The sequence below is a fragment of the Oncorhynchus gorbuscha genome, unplaced genomic scaffold (genome assembly GCF_021184085.1).
Source record: "Oncorhynchus gorbuscha isolate QuinsamMale2020 ecotype Even-year unplaced genomic scaffold, OgorEven_v1.0 Un_scaffold_2300, whole genome shotgun sequence".
Lineage (NCBI taxonomy): Eukaryota > Metazoa > Chordata > Actinopteri > Salmoniformes > Salmonidae > Oncorhynchus > Oncorhynchus gorbuscha.
This window is the reverse complement of record NW_025746851.1, coordinates 62,695-83,909: the sequence shown is the minus strand read 5'-3', so window position 1 is coordinate 83,909 and position 21,215 is coordinate 62,695. Positions and strand designations below refer to the sequence as shown.

Sequence of the window (21,215 nt, the reverse complement as noted above, 5' to 3'; positions counted from 1 at the left end):
TATACTCTACACCTATAATATTATTATTATTATGATACTCTACACCTATAATATTATTATGATACTCTACACCTATAATATTATTATTATACTCTACACCTATAATATTATTATTATTATGATACACCTGCTAGATGCTCTTTAACTGTTGTGGTGAAACACATGTTATTCATTCAGTTCATGTATTTAGTTGACAGGCTTACACACATGATGTTCACGTCACAGGAGGCGGGACCTTAAATGGGGAGACGAGGCTCGTGGTAATGGCTGGAGCGGAATCAGTGGAACCATATCAAATACATCAAACATATGGTTTCCATGTGTTTGATGCCGTTCCATTGTCTCCGTTCCAACCATTATTATGACCCGTCCTCCCCTCAGCAGCCTCCACTGGTCCACATACACTACTGAATATAGACTGTGTGTGTTCAGGACCCAGTGACGTTTGTCCTAGTGGAGGAAGGTGGTGACAAAGTGAAGATGGAGAATGGGAAGGGGAAATGTCCTTATGATCCCAGACAACCTCACACGGCTGTTACTGCAGGTTAGACACACACACTGCTGTTACTGTAGGTTAGACACACACACTGCTGTTACTGTAGGTTAGACACACACACTGCTTTTACTGTAGGTTAGACACACACTCTGCTGTTACTGTAGGTTAGACACACACTGCTGTTACTGTAGGTTAGACACACACTCCAGCTGTTACCGGTGGTTGGGACACACACACCGCTTCAGCCTCGTAGGTTAGACAATACTGTTAGCTGTTGCCGTAGGCTGACACACACCTGGGCTGCCACTGCAGGTTGCATACACACCTGCTGTTACTGTAGGTTACACACACACATCTTCACAGTTACTTGCAGGGCGGTCAGGACACAGGCCACACCTGCTGTTTACCTGTAGGTTGACACACACACTGCTGTTACTGTAGGTTAGACACACATCACAGCCACTGTAGGCCACACACACCCTCCATGTTACTGTAGGTTAGACACACACTGCTGTTACTGCAGAGTTAGACAGCACCTGGGCTGTTACCGTAGGCCAGACACACACTGCTGTTACTGCAGGTTAGACACACACTGCTGTTACTGTAGGGTTAGACACACACACTGCTGTTACCGTAGGTTAGACACACACTGCTGTTACTGTAGGTTAGACCGCACACACTTTGCTGTTACTGCAGGTTAGACACACACTGTTGTTACTGTTGCACACACTGGGTTAGTAGGTTAGACACACACTGTGTTACTGGGTTAGATACAGACACTGCTGTTACTGTGGTTAGACACACACACTGCTGTTACTGTAGGTTAGACACACACTCATGTTACTGTAGGTTAGACACACCTGATGTTACTGTAGGTTAGACACACACTGCTGTTACTGTAGTTAGACACACACACCGCTGCTGTTGCTTAGACACACACTCTGCTGTTAAATGCAGGTTAGACACACACACTGGGTGTTACTGTAGGTTAGACACACACCTGCTGTTACTGTAGGTTAGACACACACTCTGTCGTTACTGTAGGTTAGACACACACTCTGCTGTTACTGTAGGTTAGACACACTCTGCTGTTACTGCCAGGCTAGACACACACTCTGCTGTTACTGTAGGCTAGGACACACTCTGCTGTTACTGTAGGTTAGACACACACTCTGCTGTTACTGTAGGTTGAAATACACACCTGTTACTGCAGGTTAGACACACACTGCTGTTACTGTAGGTTAGACACACACTGCTGTTACTGTAGGTTGAGCTTTGTTACTGTAGGTTAGATTATAAGACACCTTCTGTTACTGTAGATTAGAACACTCTGCTGTTACTGTAGGTTAGACACACACTGCTGTTACTGTAGGTTAGACACACACACTGCTGTTACTGTAGTTGACACACACCTTCTGTTGTGGAGTTAGACACACTCTGCTATTACTGTAGGTTAGACACACACACTTCTGTTACTGTAGGTTAGACACACTCTTCTGTTGCTGCAGGTTGGGACACACACACTGCTGTTACTGTATGTTGACACACACTCTTCCCTTGTTACTGCAGGTTGTGACACATTGACTCTTTGTTACTGCTGACAATACACTCCTTTCTTCTGTTACTGTGGGTTAGACACACACACTGCTGTTACTGAGGTTGGGGATTACACACTCTTCTGTTACTGTAGGTTAGACACACACTCTCTGTTACTGTAGGTTAGACACACACTCTTCTGTTACTGTGGGGTTAGACACTCTTCTGTTACTGCAGGTTAGATGACACACTTCTGTTACTGTAGGTTAGACACACACACTGCTGTTACTGTAGGTTAGACACACACTCTTCTGTTAATGTAGGATGAGACACACTCTTCTGTTGCTGGCAGGTTAGACACATCTTCTGTTTGCAGGTTAGACACACACTCTTCTGTTACTGTAGTTGCATTTTACTCTTCTGTTGCTGAGTTTGAACACACACTGCTGTTACTGTGGGATTAGACACACTGTCTGTTGCTGGCAGTTAGACACACACCCTGCTGTTACTGTAGGTTAGACACACACTCTGTGCCTGGGTTAGACACACATCTTCTGTTACTGTGGGTTATTACAGACACACACTCTTCTGTTACTGCAGGTTAGACACACACTGCTGTTATAGGTTAGACTTTTACTCTGTTACTGTAGGTTAGACACACTCTTCTATTACTGGGTTGAGCCACACACTCTTCTGTTACTGCAGGTTGGGCTTTACACTCTTCTGTTACTGTAGTTATTACCTTCATTGCTGGGTTAGACACACACACTCTTCTGTTACTACTGGTTAGACACACACTCTTCATTGCTGTAGGTTAGACACACACTCTGCTGTTACTGTAGGTTAGACTCACACACTGCTGTTACTGTAGGTGACACACACTGCTGTTACTGTAGGTTAGACACACACACTGCTGTTACTGTAGGTTAGACACACTCACTGCTGTTACTGTAGGTTAGACACACACACTGCTGTTACAGGTTAGATACACACTGCTGCTGTTACTGTAGGTTAGACACACACTGCTGTTACTGTAGGTTAGACACACACACTGCTGTTACTGTAGGTTAGACACACACTTACCACACTGCTGTTACTGTAGGTTAGACACACACTGCTGTTACTGTAGGTTAGACACACACTGCTGTTACTGTAGGTTAGACACACACACTGCTGTTACTGTAGGTTAGACACACACACTGCTGTTACTGCAGGTTAGACACACACACTGCTGTTACTGCAGGTTAGACACACTGCTGTTACTGCAGGTTAGACACACTCTGCTGTTACTGTAGGTTAGACACACACACTGCTGTTACTGTAGGTTAGACACACACACTGCTGTTACTGCAGGTTAGACACACACACTGCTGTTACTGCAGGTTAGACCTACGCTACTCTTCTGTTACTGCAGGTTAGACACACACACTGCTGTTACTGCAGGTTAGACACACACTCTGCTGTTACTGCAGGTTAGACACACACCTGCTGTTACTGTAGGTTAGACACACACACTGCTGTTACTGCAGGTTAGACACACACACTGCTGTTACTGTAGGTTAGACACACACACTGCTGTTACTGTAGGTTAGACACACACTCTGCTGTTACTGCAGGTTAGACACACACTGCTGTTACTGTAGGTTAGACACACACTGCTGTTACTGTAGGTTAGACACACACACTGCTGTTAATGTAGGTTAGACACACACACTGCTGTTACTGTAGGTTAGACACACACTCTGCTGTTACTGTAGGTTAGACACACACACTGCTGTTACTGTAGGTTAGACACACACCTGCTGTTACTGTAGGTTAGACACACACACTGCTGTTACTGTAGGTTAGACACACACACTGCTGTTACTGTAGGTTAGACACACACTCTGCTGTTACTGTAGGTTAGACACACACACTGCTGTTACTGTAGGTTAGACACACACACTGCTGTTACTGTAGGTTAGACACACACTCTGCTGTTACTGTAGGTTAGACACACACACTGCTGTTACTGTAGGTTAGAGTACACACACTGCTGTTACTGTAGGTTAGACACACACTTCTGTTACTGTAGGTTAGACACACACTGCTGTTACTGTAGGTTAGACACACTCTTCTGTTACTGTAGGTTAGACACACACTGCTGTTACTGTAGGTTAGACACACACTGCTGTTACTGTAGGTTAGACACACACTGCTGTTACTGTAGGTTAGACACACACTGCTGTTACTGTGGGTTAGACACACACACTGCTGTTACTGGGTTAGACACACACACTGCTTTACTGATTACACACACACTGCTGTTACTGTAGGTTAGACACACACACTGCTGTTACTGTAGGTTAGACACACACTGCTGTTACTGTAGGTTACTGTAGGTTAGACACACACTGCTGTTACTGTAGGTTAGACACACACTCTTCTGTTACTGTAGGTTAGACACACACACTGCTGTTACTGTAGGTTAGACACACACCTGCTGTTACTGTAGGTTAGACACACACTGCTGTTACTGTAGGTTAGACACACTGCTGTTACCGTAGGTTAGACACACACACTGCTGTTACTGTAGGTTAGACACACACACTGCTGTTACTGTAGGTTAGACACACACTGTAGGTTAGACTGCTGTTACTGTAGGTTAGACACACACTGCTGTTACTGTAGGTTAGACACACACACTGCTGTTACTGTAGGTTAGACACACACACTGCTGTTACTGTAGGTTAGACACACACACTGCTGTTACTGTAGGTTAGACACACACACTGCTGTTACTGTAGGTTAGACACACACTGCTGTTACTGTAGGTTAGACACACACACTGCTGTTACTGTAGGTTAGACACACACACTGCTGTTACTGTAGGTTAGACACACACACTGCTGTTACTGTAGGTTAGACACACACTGCTGTTACTGTAGGTTAGACACACACACTGCTGTTACTGTAGGTTAGACACACACACTGCTGTTACTGTGGTTGTGTTACTGTAGGTTAGACACACTGCTGTTACTGGTTAGACACACACTCTGCTGTTACTGTAGGTTAGACACACACACTGCTGTTACTGTAGGTTAGACACACACACTGCTGTTACTGTAGGTTAGACACACACACTGCTGTTACTGTAGGTTAGACACACACACTGCTGTTACTGTAGGTTAGACACACACACTGCTGTTACTGTAGGTTAGACACACACACTGCTGTTACTGTAGGTTAGACACACACTGCTGTTACTGTAGGTTAGACACACACACTGCTGTTACTGTAGGTTAGACACACACACTGCTGTTACTGTAGGTTAGACACACACACTGCTGTTACTGTAGGTTAGACACACACACTGCTGTTACTGTAGGTTAGACACACACTCTGCTGTTACTGTAGGTTAGACACACACACTGCTGTTACTGTAGGTTAGACACACACACTGCTGTTACTGTAGGTTAGACACACACACTGCTGTTACTGTAGGTTAGACACACACTGCTGTTACTGTAGGTTAGACACACACACTGCTGTTACTGTAGGTTAGACACACACTGCTGTTACTGCAGGTTAGACACACACTGCTGTTACTGTAGGTTAGACACACACTGCTGTTACTGTAGGTTAGACACACACTCTGCTGTTACTGTAGGTTAGACACACACTGCTGTTACTGTAGGTTAGACACACACACTGCTGTTACTGTAGGTTAGACACACACACTGCTGTTACTGTAGGTTAGACACACACACTGCTGTTACTGTAGGTTAGACACACACACTGCTGTTACTGTAGGTTAGACACACACACTGCTGTTACTGTAGGTTAGACACACACTGCTGTTACTGTAGGTTAGACACACACTGCTGTTACTGTAGGTTAGACACACACTGTACACTGCTGTTACTGTAGGTTAGACACACACACTGCTGTTACTGTAGGTTAGACACACACACTGCTGTTACTGTAGGTTAGACACACACACTGCTGTTACTGTAGGTTAGACACACACTGCTGTTACTGTAGGTTAGACACACACACTGCTGTTACTGTAGGTTAGACACACACTGCTGTTACTGTAGGTTAGACACACACACTGCTGTTACTGTAGGTTAGACACACACTGCTGTTACTGTAGGTTAGACACACACACTGCTGTTACTGTAGGTTAGACACACACACTGCTGTTACTGTAGGTTAGACACACACTGCTGTTACTGTAGGTTAGACACACACTGCTGTTACTGTAGGTTAGACACACACACTGCTGTTACTGTAGGTTAGACACACACTGCTGTTACTGTAGGTTAGACACACACTGCTGTTACTGTAGGTTAGACACACACACACTGCTGTTACTGTAGGTTAGACACACACACTGCTGTTACTGTAGGTTAGACACACACTGCTGTTACTGTAGGTTAGACACACACACTGCTGTTACTGTAGGTTAGACACACACTGCTGTTACTGTAGGTTAGACACACACTGCTGTTACTGTAGGTTAGACACACACTGCTGTTACTGTAGGTTAGACACACACACTGCTGTTACTGTAGGTTAGACACACACTGCTGTTACTGTAGGTTAGACACACACTGCTGTTACTGTAGGTTAGACACACACTGCTGTTACTGTAGGTTAGACACACACTGCTGTTACTGTAGGTTAGACACACACTCTTCTGTTACTGTAGGTTAGACACACACTGCTGTTACTGTAGGTTAGACACACACTGCTGTTACTGTAGGTTAGACACACACTGCTGTTACTGTAGGTTAGACACACACTGCTGTTACTGTAGGTTAGACACACACACTTCTGTTACTGTAGGTTAGACACACACACTGCTGTTACTGTAGGTTAGACACACACTGCTGTTACTGTAGGTTAGACACACACTGCTGTTACTGTAGGTTAGACACACACTCTTCTGTTACTGTAGGTTAGACACACACTGCTGTTACTGTAGGTTAGACACACACTGCTGTTACTGTAGGTTAGACACACACTGCTGTTACTGTAGGTTAGACACACACTCTTCTGTTACTGTAGGTTAGACACACTCTGCTGTTACTGTAGGTTAGACACACACTCTTCTGTTACTGTAGGTTAGACACACACACTGCTGTTACTGTAGGTTAGACACACACACTGCTGTTACTGTAGGTTAGACACACACACTGCTGTTACTGTAGGTTAGACACACTCTGCTGTTACTGTAGGTTAGACACACACTCTTCTGTTACTGTAGGTTAGACACACACACTGCTGTTACTGTAGGTTAGACACACACACTGCTGTTACTGTAGGTTAGACACACACTGCTGTTACTGTAGGTTAGACACACACACACACTGCTGTTACTGTAGGTTAGACACTCACTCTCTATCACATCCTGTCTATGTGTGTACTGTAGATGGAGTGCTGTACACTGCCTCCCCTTCTAACTTCCTGGGCACGATGTTTGACATCACCAGGGCAACAGGTCAAGAGGTGCACGTGCATCAGTCCGTCAACTGGCTCAGTGGTGAGACCCATCTGTCAATCACACACACTCCAAATGCATGTTGGGAATGATGATAAAATACTTCTACTGTCCAAACTTCTGTAACACCAAACAACAACAGAATGTGTCCACAGAGTTTAACTCAGGATGTGGTTTAGCAGTGTAGTGTTACTTACATAATGAGTTCTCTATGTCTATAACCATCCACGTGTTTTATGTGGTTTAGCAGTGTAGTGTTACTTACATAATGAGTTCTCTATGTCTATAACCATCCACGTGTTTTATGTGGTTTAGCAGTGTAGTGTTACTTACATAATGAGTTCTCTATGTCTATAACCATCCACGTGTTTTATGTGGTTTAGCAGTGTAGTGTTACTTACATAATGAGTTCTCTATGTCTATAACCATCCACATGTTTTATGTGGTTTAGCAGTGTAGTGTTACTTACATAATGAGTTCTCTTTGATGGTGGTCTATGTCTATAACCATCCACGTGTTTTATGTGGTTTAGCAGTGTAGTGTTACTTACATAATGAGTTCTCTTTGATGGTGGTCTATGTCTATAACCATCCACGTGTTTTATGTGGTTTAGCAGTGTAGTGTTACTTACATAATGAGTTCTCTATGTCTATAACCATCCACGTGTTTTATGTGGTTTAGCAGTGTAGTGTTACTTACATAATGAGTTCTCTATGTCTATAACCATCCACGTGTTTTATGTGGTTTAGCAGTGTAGTGTTACTTACATAATGAGTTCTCTATGTCTATAACCATCCACGTGTTTTATGTGGTTTAGCAGTGTGTAGTGTTACTTACATAATGAGTTCTCTATGTCTATAACCATCCACGTGTTTTATGTGGTTTAGCAGTGTAGTGTTACTTACATAATGAGTTCTCTATGTCTATAACCATCCACGTGTTTTATGTGGTTTAGCAGTGTAGTGTTACTTACATAATGAGTTCTCTATGTCTATAACCATCCACGTGTTTTATGTGGTTTAGCAGTGTAGTGTTACTTACATAATGAGTTCTCTATGTCTATAACCATCCACGTGTTTTATGTGGTTTAGCAGTGTAGTGTTACTTACATAATGAGTTCTCTATGTCTATAACCATCCACGTGTTTTATGTGGTTTAGCAGTGTAGTGTTACTTACATAATGAGTTCTCTATGTCTATAACCATCCACGTGTTTTATGTGGTTTAGCAGTGTAGTGTTACTTACATAATGAGTTCTCTATGTCTATAACCATCCACGTGTTTTATGTGGTTTAGCAGTGTAGTGTTACTTACATAATGAGTTCTCTTTGTCTATAACCATCCACGTGTTTTATGTGGTTTAGCAGTGTAGTGTTACTTACATAATGAGTTCTCTATGTCTATAACCATCCACGTGTTTTATGTGGTTTAGCAGTGTAGTGTTACTTACATAATGAGTTCTCTATGTCTATAACCATCCACGTGTTTTATGTGGTTTAGCAGTGTAGTGTTACTTACATAATGAGTTCTCTATGTCTATAACCATCCACGTGTTTTATGTGGTTTAGCAGTGTAGTGTTACTTACATAATGAGTTCTCTATGTCTATAACCATCCACGTGTTTTATGTGGTTTAGCAGTGTAGTGTTACTTACATAATGAGTTCTCTATGTCTATAACCATCCACGTGTTTTATGTGGTTTAGCAGTGTAGTGTTACTTACATAATGAGTTCTCTATGTCTATAACCATCCACGTGTTTTATGTGGTTTAGCAGTGTAGTGTTACTTACATAATGAGTTCTCTTTGATGTGGTCTATAACCATCCACGTGTTTTATGTGGTTTAGCAGTGTAGTGTTACTTACATAATGAGTTCTCTATGTCTATAACCATCCACGTGTTTTATGTGGTTTAGCAGTGTAGTGTTACTTACATAATGAGTTCTCTATGTCTATAACCATCCACGTGTTTTATGTGGTTTAGCAGTGTAGTGTTACTTACATAATGAGTTCTCTATGTCTATAAACATCCACGTGTTTTATGTGGTTTAGCAGTGTAGTGTTACTTACATAATGAGTTCTCTATGTCTATAACCATCCACGTGTTTTATGTGGTTTAGCAGTGTAGTGTTACTTACATAATGAGTTCTCTATGTCTATAACCATCCACGTGTTTTATGTGGTTTAGCAGTGTAGTGTTACTTACATAATGAGTTCTCTATGTCTATAACCATCCACGTGTTTTATGTGGTTTAGCAGTGTAGTGTTACTTACATAATGAGTTCTCTATGTCTATAACCATCCACGTGTTTTATGTGGTTTAGCAGTGTAGTGTTACTTACATAATGAGTTCTCTATGTCTATAACCATCCACGTGTTTTATGTGGTTTAGCAGTGTAGTGTTACTTACATAATGAGTTCTCTATGTCTATAACCATCCACGTGTTTTATGTGGTTTAGCAGTGTAGTGTTACTTACATAATGAGTTCTCTATGTCTATAACCATCCACGTGTTTTATGTGGTTTAGCAGTGTAGTGTTACTTACATAATGAGTTCTCTATGTCTATAACCATCCACGTGTTTTATGTGGTTTAGCAGTGTAGTGTTACTTACATAATGAGTTCTCTTTGATGGTGGTCTATGTCTATAACCATCCACGTGGTTTATGTGGTTTAGCAGTGTAGTGTTACTTACATAATGAGTTCTCTATGTCTATAACCATCCACGTGTTTTATGTGGTTTAGCAGTGTAGTGTTACTTACATAATGAGTTCTCTTTGATGGTGGTCTATGTCTATAACCATCCACGTGGTTTATGTGGTTTAGCAGTGTAGTGTTACTTACATAATGAGTTCTCTATGTCTATAACCATCCACGTGTTTTATGTGGTTTAGCAGTGTAGTGTTACTTACATAATGAGTTCTCTTTGATGGTGGTCTATGTCTATAACCATCCACGTGGTTTATGTGGTTTAGCAGTGTAGTGTTACTTACATAATGAGTTCTCTTTGATGGTGGTCTATGTCTATAACCATCCACGTGGTTTATGTGGTTTAGCAGTGTAGTGTTACTTACATAATGAGTTCTCTATGTCTATAACCATCCACGTGTTTTATGTGGTTTAGCAGTGTAGTGTTACTTACATAATGAGTTCTCTTTGATGGTGGTCTATGTCTATAACCATCCACGTGTTTTATGTGGTTTAGCAGTGTAGTGTTACTTACATAATGAGTTCTCTTTGATGGTGGTCTATGTCTATAACCATCCACGTGTTTTATGTGGTTTAGCAGTGTAGTGTTACTTACATAATGAGTTCTCTTTGATGGTGGTCTATGTCTATAACCATCCACGTGTTTTATGTGGTTTAGCAGTGTAGTGTTACTTACATAATGAGTTCTCTTTGATGGTGGTCTATGTCTATAACCATCCACGTGTTTTATGCCAGTAAAGTCATACCGTATAAAATAAACATCACCACAGCTCTGATGGAAACAGGATGTTTTGATATAGTTTTATAAATTCCATCAGATAACTTGTCCGTTGGACATGGTGGGATCTTTTTTGTGGGGGTAGAATGAAGGATGTGAGAAGTGGAGATGGAAACGTCTTTATATGCTCCTATTGATGTAACAACCATCATATGGAAGTAAACTGGGAGTCATGAGATGACATGTTGTGTGGTCCTCCCACTACGACTCAGGAAGTCATGCAGTTTATTAGGCTACAGATGACATGTTGTGTGGTCCTCCCACTACGACTCAGGAAGTCATGCAGTTTATTAGGCTACAGATGACATGTTGTGTGGTCCTCCCACTACGAAGTCATGCAGTTTATGTAGGCTCCCACTCAGGAAGTCATGCAGTTTATTAGGCTACAGATGACATGTTGTGTGGTCCTCCCACTACGACTTGGGAAGTCATGCAGTTTATTAGACTACAGATGACATGTTGTGTGGTCCTCCCACTACGACTCAGGAAGTCATGCAGTTTATTAGACTACAGATGACATGTTGTGTGGTCCTCCCACTACGACTCAGGAAGTCATGCAGTTTATTAGGCTACAGATGACATGTTGTGTGGTCCTCCCACTACGACTTGGGAAGTCATGCAGTTTATTAGACTACAGATGACATGTTGTGTGGTCCTCCCACTACGACTCAGGAAGTCATGCAGTTTATTAGACTACAGATGAAATAACTGAAAGTGCAAGGTGATTTTGACGCTCTTTTCCCATAAATATCGAGAGTCTTATTCTGGTAATGTGATGATCGAGGCTTGACTGCAGTTTGACAAATACAAATATTCTTGCTCTTATTGATAGTGATCTCATCATGTAGACTAGCCTTCCCACACTGTATCTGTGAGCTGTTGGCTAGAGCGCTCGTGCCAAGACCAGAATATGCACATTTTCTATTTAACCAAACCTGGGATATAACTATCGGTACAGTTGAAAATGGGAACACATTGAACTTTACATTTTTATTCGGTACATTGAAATTTATGCAAAAAATAATGTTTTGTGTGTCTACGTCATCACACATTGATTTTTATCCGCAAAAAGACAGTTTAGTGGAAACACCACTGATGAGAAAATGTGCATGTTTGTCTGGGGCTACAAGGAAAACCGTCGGGGCTGTTGAGGACTGGAGCTGGGAAGCACGACATACAATATGTCATTAATATGTCATTCTCTGATGAGTCCAGATCCAGAGTTTGTGAGTTCGGCCCTGGTCAAGGAGAGTCCTGGAGATGATGATAAAATCTACTTCTTCTTCATGGAGAATGCCTTAGAGTACGACCTTTACACCAAGGTCAGGGTCACACGGTTGGCCAGAGTCTGCAAGGTGAGATACATCTCTCTCTCTGTCTGTCTGTCTCTCTTTCCTCTCTTTCTCTCTCTCTCCCTCTATTTTGCTCATGTGTGCTCGTGCTCTCTCTCCATCCTTCTCATCCCCCTCTCCCCCATCCCTTTCCCTCTCTGCCAGGGAGACGTGGGGGGCTCTAAGACCCTGCAGAAGCGCTGGACCAGTTTCCTGAAGGCTCAGCTGGTGTGTCAGGACCGGGACAGTGGCCAGCACTACACCGTCCTGACCCACGCCTACCCCCTGGAACACCGCCTGGGAGACCCCAGCAGCACACACTTCTACACCCTCTTCACCTCCCAGGGGTAAGGGGGTGGAGAGGGGAAGAGAGAGTGAGGGAGGGAGGGGGGTAGAGATGGGGAGAGAGGGAGGGAGTGGGGGTAGAGATGGGGAGAGAGGGAGGTAGAGGAGGAGTAGAGATGGGGAGAGAGGGAGGGAGTGGGGGTAGAGATGGGGAGAGAGGGAGGTAGAGGAGGAGTAGAGATGGGGAGAGAGGGAGGTAGAGGAGGAGTAGAGATGGGGAGAGAGGGAGGTAGAGGAGGAGTAGAGATGGGGAGAGAGGGAGGTAGAGGAGGAGTAGAGATGGGGAGAGAGAGGGGTAGAGGAGGAGTAGAGATGGGGAGAGAGGGAGGTAGAGGAGGAGTAGAGATGGGGAGAGAGGGAGGGGGGTAGAGATGGGGAGAGAGGGAGGTAGAGGAGGAGTAGAGATGGGAAGTGGGGTGGAGAGTGAATGAGAGAGAGGACAGATTGTGAGGGAAAGAGAGAGGAGAATCACTAAAATATGAATATTATGTTACAGTGACTCATACAGATGGCATTACTGTAATGAACATGGTAATGTGTGTGTGTGTGTTTAGGAAAGGAGAGCGCGTGTCAGCAGTGTGTGTGTACAGCCTGGCTGACATCACCAAGGTGTTTGCGACGGGAGGCTTCAGAGATATGAAGAGGAACTGTGTGAACAGTGGGAACTCTGAGTCTGTACCCGACCCCCGACCTGGACAGGTATTCACCAGACTCACCTGGGTTGTATTTATTAGGGAATGCAATGGAAAACATTTTAAAAACGTTTTGCAACGGATAGCGGAAGTTAGTGCTTCTTTGGAAAATGAGTGTTTCTTTGTTATTGGACGGATCCAGGTAGTCATTTTCCATTTCAGGGTTATTATCATATAGTGTCCTAGTATGTCCATCATCGTCATAACACGCTGAACTGTTCTCTGTTCCCCCTCAGTGTATCAACCATGTCCTGAGAGCCCAGGGTTACAACTCCTCCTTCGACATGCCCGACCGCGTGCTGCAGTTTGCCAAGGAACATCCTCTGTTGTCGAACACTATGGATGCAGCGCCCCTTCTGGTGAGGAGGGGAACCACATACACCAGGATCACAGCCACCAACATCTCCAACAGTGATGCTGCCCTACTACATCTGGGAACAGGTGAGAGAGAGAAACATCAAGTAATCAATAGACAAGGCAGTTAATTGACTATGCTGAACATATCAGAAAATATTCTCATTTTGTGGTTGATGATGTTCTGTGGTGTGAATTGATGCGTGTTTTCACACAGATCAGGGGGAGTTACACAGTGTCTCTATTGTTGGTCGTACTGCTACTCTGCTGCAGGAGATCCCTCTGACAACCTCAGTAGAGCCCGTCAACAACATCCTCATACACCAGGTATCACACACACACACACACACACACACACACACACACACACACACACACACACACACACACACACACACACACACACACACACACACACACACACACACACACAGACACAGACATCTTTAATTCTTTGCTCCCTCCCAGGGCAATGTGGTGGTGGGCTCCCCATCCTCTCTGTCCCGTGTGCCAGTACAGGGGTGCAGGGTGTACTCCAGCTGTCAGGTGTGTGCCCGGGCAGCAGGACTAGGTTGTGTGTGGGACGTCAACACGAGAGGCTGTGTTGCGGAGTGAGTCTACATAGCATTCTCTTTGTGGGGGTTTGAGTCTCTTTCTCTCTCTTTCTCTCTCTCTCTCTCTGAATTCAATTCAATGGCTTTATTGGCATGGGAAACATATGTTAAGGCCCTCCTTGGTCGGCCTCTCTCTCTGTCTCTATTTCTGTCTCTGTCTCTCACTCTCTGTCTCTGTCAATTCAATTTCAATTTAAGGGGCTTTATTGGCGTAGGATATATATGTTTACATTGCCAAAGGAAGTCAAATAGATAATAAACAAAAGTGAAATAAACAATAAAAAGTTTACATTTAACAGTACACTCCAAAATAATAAAGACATTTTAAGTGTCATAATATGTCTAAATATACACTGTTGTAATGATGTGCAAAAGGGAAATAAATCAACATAAATATAGGATGTTTCGCTCTCTCCCTCTCTCTCTCTCTCTCTCTCTCTCTCTCTCTCTCTCTCTCTCTCTCTCTCTCTCTCTCTCTCTCTCTCTCTCTCTCTCTCTCTCTCTCTCTCTCTGTCTCTCTCTCTCTCTCTCTCTCTCTCTCTCTCTCTCCTCTCTCTCTCTCTCTCTCTCTCCTCTCTCTCTCTCTCTCTCTCTCTCTCTCTCTCTCCCTCTCTCTCCCTCTCTCTCTCTCTCTCTCTCTCTCTCTCTCTCTCTCTCTCTCTCTCTCTCTCTCTCTCTCTCTCTCTCTCTCTCTCTCTCTCCCTCTCTCTCCCTCCTGCTGTTCAGAACATTGCTTTATCTTCCTTCCTTTCAAACTAGTTGTTTCACTGTCACCCTCACATCTCACCGTCTCTCGTTGTTCTTCCTCTGTTCTCAGCTCTCCAGTGCAGAGGGAGTCAGAGGACCCTTTGAAGGTGTGTGGCACTGGAGAGGGTGAGTACGAACACTATTCCACTATTAAACAGGTTGATTGGAATTGTAGTGCTAGAGGCGCACTACAGACCCTTGTTTGATTCCAGGCTGTATCACAACCGGCTGTAATTGGGAGTCCCATAGGGCGGCGCACATTTGACCCAGCATCGTCTGGTTTAGGGTCTGGCCGGGGTAGGCCGTTATTGTCAATAAGAATTTGTTGACTTGTATAGTTAAATAAAGGTTAAAAAAATATATATATAATAATTATATAATATAATTATATCAGTTATATTCCACTATTACCCATGCATAAGGTTCTTATATCACATCTAGTCCACTATTAAACATGCATAAGGTTCTTATATCAAATATATTCCACTATTAAACATGTTTAAGGCCCTTATAACATCAATTCCACTATTAAACATGCAAAAGGTTATTATATCACATCTATTCCACTATTAAACATGCATAAGGTTATTATATCACATCTATTCCACTATTAAACATGCATAAGGTTATTATACCACATCTATTCCACTATAAAACATGCATAAGGTTATTATATCACATCTATTCAACTATTAAACATGCATACGGTTATTATATCACATCTATTCCACTATTAAACATGCATACGGTTATTATATCACATCTATTCCACTATTAAACATGCATAAGGTTATTATATCACATCTATTCCACTATTAAACATGCATAAGGTTAGTATATCACATCTATTCCACTATTAAACATGCATAAGGTTATTATATCACATCTATACCACTATTAAACATGCATACGGTTATTATATCACATCTATTCCACTATTAAACATGCATACGGTTATTATATCACATCTATTCCACTATTAAACATGCATAAGGTTATTATATCACATCTATTCCACTATTAAACATGCATAAGGTTATTATATCACATCTATTCCACTATTAAACATGCATACAGCCCTCATATCACATCTATTCCACTATTAAACATGCATACGGTTATTATATCACATCTATTCCACTATTAAACATGCATACAGCCCTCATATCACATCTATTCCACTATTAAACATGCATACGGTTATTATATCACATCTATTCCACTATTAAACATGCATATAGCCCTCATATCACATCTATTCCACTATTAAACATGCATACGGTTATTATATCACATCTATTCCACTATTAAACATGCATACGGTTATTATATCACATCTATTCCACTATTAAACATGCATACAGCCCTCATACCACATCTATTCCACTATTAAACATGCATAAGGTTATTATATCACATCTATTCCACTATTAAACATGCATACGGTTATTATATCACATCTATTCCACTATTAAACATGCATACAGCCCTCATACCACATCTATTCCACTATTAAACATGCATAAGGTTATTATATCACATCTATTCCACTATTAAACATGCATACGTTTATTATACCACATCTATTCCACTATTAAACATGCATACGGTTATTATATCACATCTATTCCACTATTAAACATGCATACAGCCCTCATACCACATCTATTCCACTATTAAACATGCATACGGTTATTATATCACATCTATTCCACTATTAAACATGCATACAGCCCTCATACCACATCTATTCCACTATTAAACATGCATACGGTTATTATATCACATCTATTCCACTATTAAACATGCATACAGCCCTCATACCACATCTATTCCACTATTAAACATGCATACGGTTATTATATCACATCTATTCCACTATTAAACATGCATAAGGTTATTATACCACATCTATTCCACTATTAAACATGCATACGGTTATTATATCACATCTATTCCACTATTAAACATGCATAAGGTTATTATATCACATCTATTCCACTATTAAACATGCATACAGCCCTCATACCACATCTATTCCACTATTAAACATGCATACGGTTATTATACCACATCTATTCCACTATTAAACATGCATAAGGTTATTATACCACATCTATTCCACTATTAAACATGCATACGGTTATTATATCACATCTATTCCACTATTAAACATGCATAAGGTTATTATATCACATCTATTCCACTATTAAACATGCATACAGCCCTCATACCACATCTATTCCACTATTAAACATGCATACGGTTATTATATCACATCTATTCCACTATTAAACATGCATACAGCCCTCATACCACATCTATTCCACTATTAAACATGCATACGGTTATTATATCACATCTATTCCACTATTAAACATGCATACAGCCCTCATACCACATCTATTCCACTATTAAACATGCATACGGTTATTATATCACATCTATTCCACTATTAAACATGCATAAGGTTATTATACCACATCTATTCCACTATTAAACATGCTTACGGTTATTATATCACATCTATTCCACTATTAACCATGCATACAGCCCTCATACCACATATATTCCACTATTAAACATGCATACAGCCCTCATACCACATCTATTCCACTATTAAACATGCATACGGTTATTATATCATATCTATTCCACTATTAAACATGCATAAGGTTATTATACCACATCTATTCCACTATTAAACATGCATACGGTTATTATATCACATCTATTCCACTATTAAACATGCATAAGGTTATTATATCACATCTATTCCACTATTAAACATGCATACAGCCCTCATACCACATGTATTCCACTATTAAACATGCATAAGGTTATTATATCACATCTATTCCACTATTAAACATGCATACGGTTATTATACCACATCTATTCCATATTAAACATGCATAAGGTTATCTATTCCATCTATTCCACTATTAAACATGCATACGGTTATTATATCACATCTATTCCACTATTAAACATGCATAGCCCTCATACCACATCTATTCCACTATTAAACATGCATACAGCCCTTATTATACTCACATCTATTCCACTATTAAACATGCATACAGCCCTCATACCACATCTATTCCACTATTAAACATGCATACGGTTATTATATCACATCTATTATATTAAACATGCATAAGGTATTCCACATCTATTCCAAAAACATGCATAAGGTTATTATACCACATCTATTCCACTATTAAACATGCATAAGGTTATTATATCACATCTATTCCACTATTAAACATGCATAAGGTTATTATATCACATCTATTCCACTATTAAACATGCATACGGTTATTATATCACATCATCTATTCCACTATTAAACATGCATGCATACGGTTATTATATCACATCTATTCCACTATTAAACATGCATACGGTTATTATATCACATCTATTCCACTATTAAACATGCATAAGGTTATTATATCACATCTATTCCACTATTAAACATGCATAAGGTTATTATATCACATCTATTCCACTATTAAACATGCATAAGGTTATTATATCACATCTATTCCACTATTAAACATGCATAAGGTTATTATATCACATCTATTCCACTATTAAACATGCATAAGGTTATTATATCACATCTATTCCACTATTAAACATGCATACGGTTATTATATCACATCTATTCCACTATTAAACATGCATACAGCCCTATACCACATCTATTCCACTCTATTCCAAAAACATGCATAAGGTTATTATACCACATCTATTCCACTATTAAACATGCATAAGGTTATTATATCACATCTATTCCACTATTAAACATGCATAAGGTTATTATATCACATCTATTCCACTATTAAACATGCATACACATCTATTCCACTATTAAACATGCATACAGTTATTATATCACATCTATTCCACTATTAAACATGCATAAGGTTATCTATTCCACTATTAAACATGCATCTATTCCACCACTATTAAACATGCATAAGGTTATTATATCACATCTATTCCACTATTAAACATGCATACGGTTATTATACCACATCTATTCCACTATTAAACATGCATAAGGTTATTATATCACATCTATTCCACTATTAAACATGCATACGGTTATTATACTATTAAACATGCATCTCTATTCCACTATTAAACATGCATACAGTTATTATACCACATCTATTCCACTATTAAACATGCATAAGGTTATTATACCACATCTATTCCACTATTAAACATGCATACAGCCCTCATACCACATCTATTCCACTATTAAACATGCATAAGGTTATTATATCACATCTATTCCACTATTAAACATGCATACGGTTATTATACCACATCTATTCCACTATTAAACATGCATAAGGTTATTATATCACATCTATTCCACTATTAAACATGCATAAGGTTATTATACCACATCTATTCCACTATTAAACATGCATAAGGTTATTATACCACATCTATTCCACTATTAAACATGCATAAGCATTTATTATACCACATCTATTCCACTATTAAACATGCATAAGGTTATTATACCACATCTATTCCACTATTAAACATGCATAAGGTTATTATACCACATCTATTCCACTATTAAACATGCATAAGGTTATTATACCACATCTATTCCACTATTAAACATGCACATCTATTCCACTATTAAACATGCATAAGGTTATTATATCACATCTATTCCACTATTAAACATGCATAAGGTTATTATATCACATCTATTCCACTATTAAACATGCATAAGGTTATTATACCACATCTATTCCACTATTAAACATGCATAAGGTTATTATACCACATCTATTCCACTATTAAACATGCATAAGGTTATTATATCACATCTATTCCACTATTAAACATGCATAAGGTTATTATATCACATCTATTCCACTATTAAACATGCATAAGGTTATTATATCACATCTATACACATCTATTCCACTATTAAACATGCATAAGGTTATTATATCACATCTATTCCACTATTAAACATGCATAAGGTTATTATATCACATCTATTCCACTATTAAACATGCATAAGGTTATTATATCACATCTATTCCACTATTAAACATGCATAAGGTTATTATATCACATCTATTCCACTATTAAACATGCATAAGGTTATCATATCACATCTATTCCACTATTAAACATGCATAAGGTTATCATATCACATCTATTCCACTATTAAACATGCATAAGGTTATTATATCACATCTATTCCACTATTAAACACATCCACCAAATCTACAACATTTCCAAACAGAATTAGGACGATCTCTCGCCCTTCCTCTCATCTAGTAACTCCCTCCCTCCTCTTGACCATACTTCCTATCTCTCCTTTCTCTCTCTTTTACTCTCCGTCCTTCCTTCTCACTCCTCCAACTCCTCTTTCTCTCTCTGCTTCTGCCTCTCTCTGTTGTCTCTCCCACCCCCTTCCCATCTCAGGTCGTTGTTCCCCTGTGGTGAAGGAGCTGCGTGTGAAGATGGGCCTGGTGGTCCTCCTCCCCTGTGACCACCCCCATCTCTCCCCTGCGTCTGGGAGCACCCCCAGGGCCGCCACACCCTGAAGCACCACTCCCACCTGGAGGTCACTGTCTCCGAATCCAGCCTGGGCCTCTACTCCTGCCGCTGCTCAGCCCAGGGTGATTATTCCTGGGGTAGCGAACCCTGCCTTACAGCCTCCTACCAGCTCACCATGGAGGACCTCAGTGTCGAAGGCAGGGTGGACCCGGGGCTGTCGAGATCACCGGTATGGGTATACATCTCCTGTGTCCTGCTGGGGGTGCTGGTTGGAGCTTTAGGAGCAACTGTGTTCCTGAAGAGGCTTTGCTGGAGAGCAGCCCAGCACACCCCATTAGAGGACGGAAATGGGGGTGGGGCCAATCAAGGACAGCAGGGGCGGGGCCCCACCTGTTATGAGAATAAACTGGTGATGGGTGACATGTCGGTCGGCCAATTGGGAGAGGGCGTTTTGTGAAGAGATGTCCAGAATTGACTTAATTGAAGGGAGTGTTTTGCCAGGTACCGCTTAGACTGAGGCTTTCTTTCTTTCTGTGTCTCTTTCTGTCTCTCTCTGTGTGTCTCTTTCTCTGTGTCTCTCT

The 21,215-nt window shown here is 40.9% G+C and overlaps 1 protein-coding gene across 2 annotated transcripts; it reads left to right on the top strand.

The window, feature by feature from the left end:
• The first annotated feature begins 242 nt into the window (after nt 1-242).
• Nucleotides 243-20,698, top strand: LOC124025597 (semaphorin-4F-like). 2 transcript variants are annotated; one of them, XM_046338956.1, is made up of 10 exons: nt 243-544; nt 7,449-7,559; nt 12,217-12,356; nt 12,498-12,679; nt 13,232-13,376; nt 13,606-13,810; nt 13,941-14,050; nt 14,192-14,334; nt 15,155-15,210; nt 20,560-20,698. In XM_046338956.1, exons 1-10 carry the CDS (start codon nt 481-483, stop codon nt 20,679-20,681), a joined length of 1,278 nt encoding a protein of 425 aa, XP_046194912.1. In that variant the 5' UTR covers nt 243-480; the 3' UTR covers nt 20,682-20,698. The 2 variants fall into 2 exon arrangements, with proteins under 2 accessions (XP_046194912.1, XP_046194913.1); XM_046338957.1 differs by lacking the exon at nt 14,192-14,334 and having other exon boundaries at nt 245-544.
• The last annotated feature ends 517 nt before the right edge of the window (nt 20,699-21,215 follow it).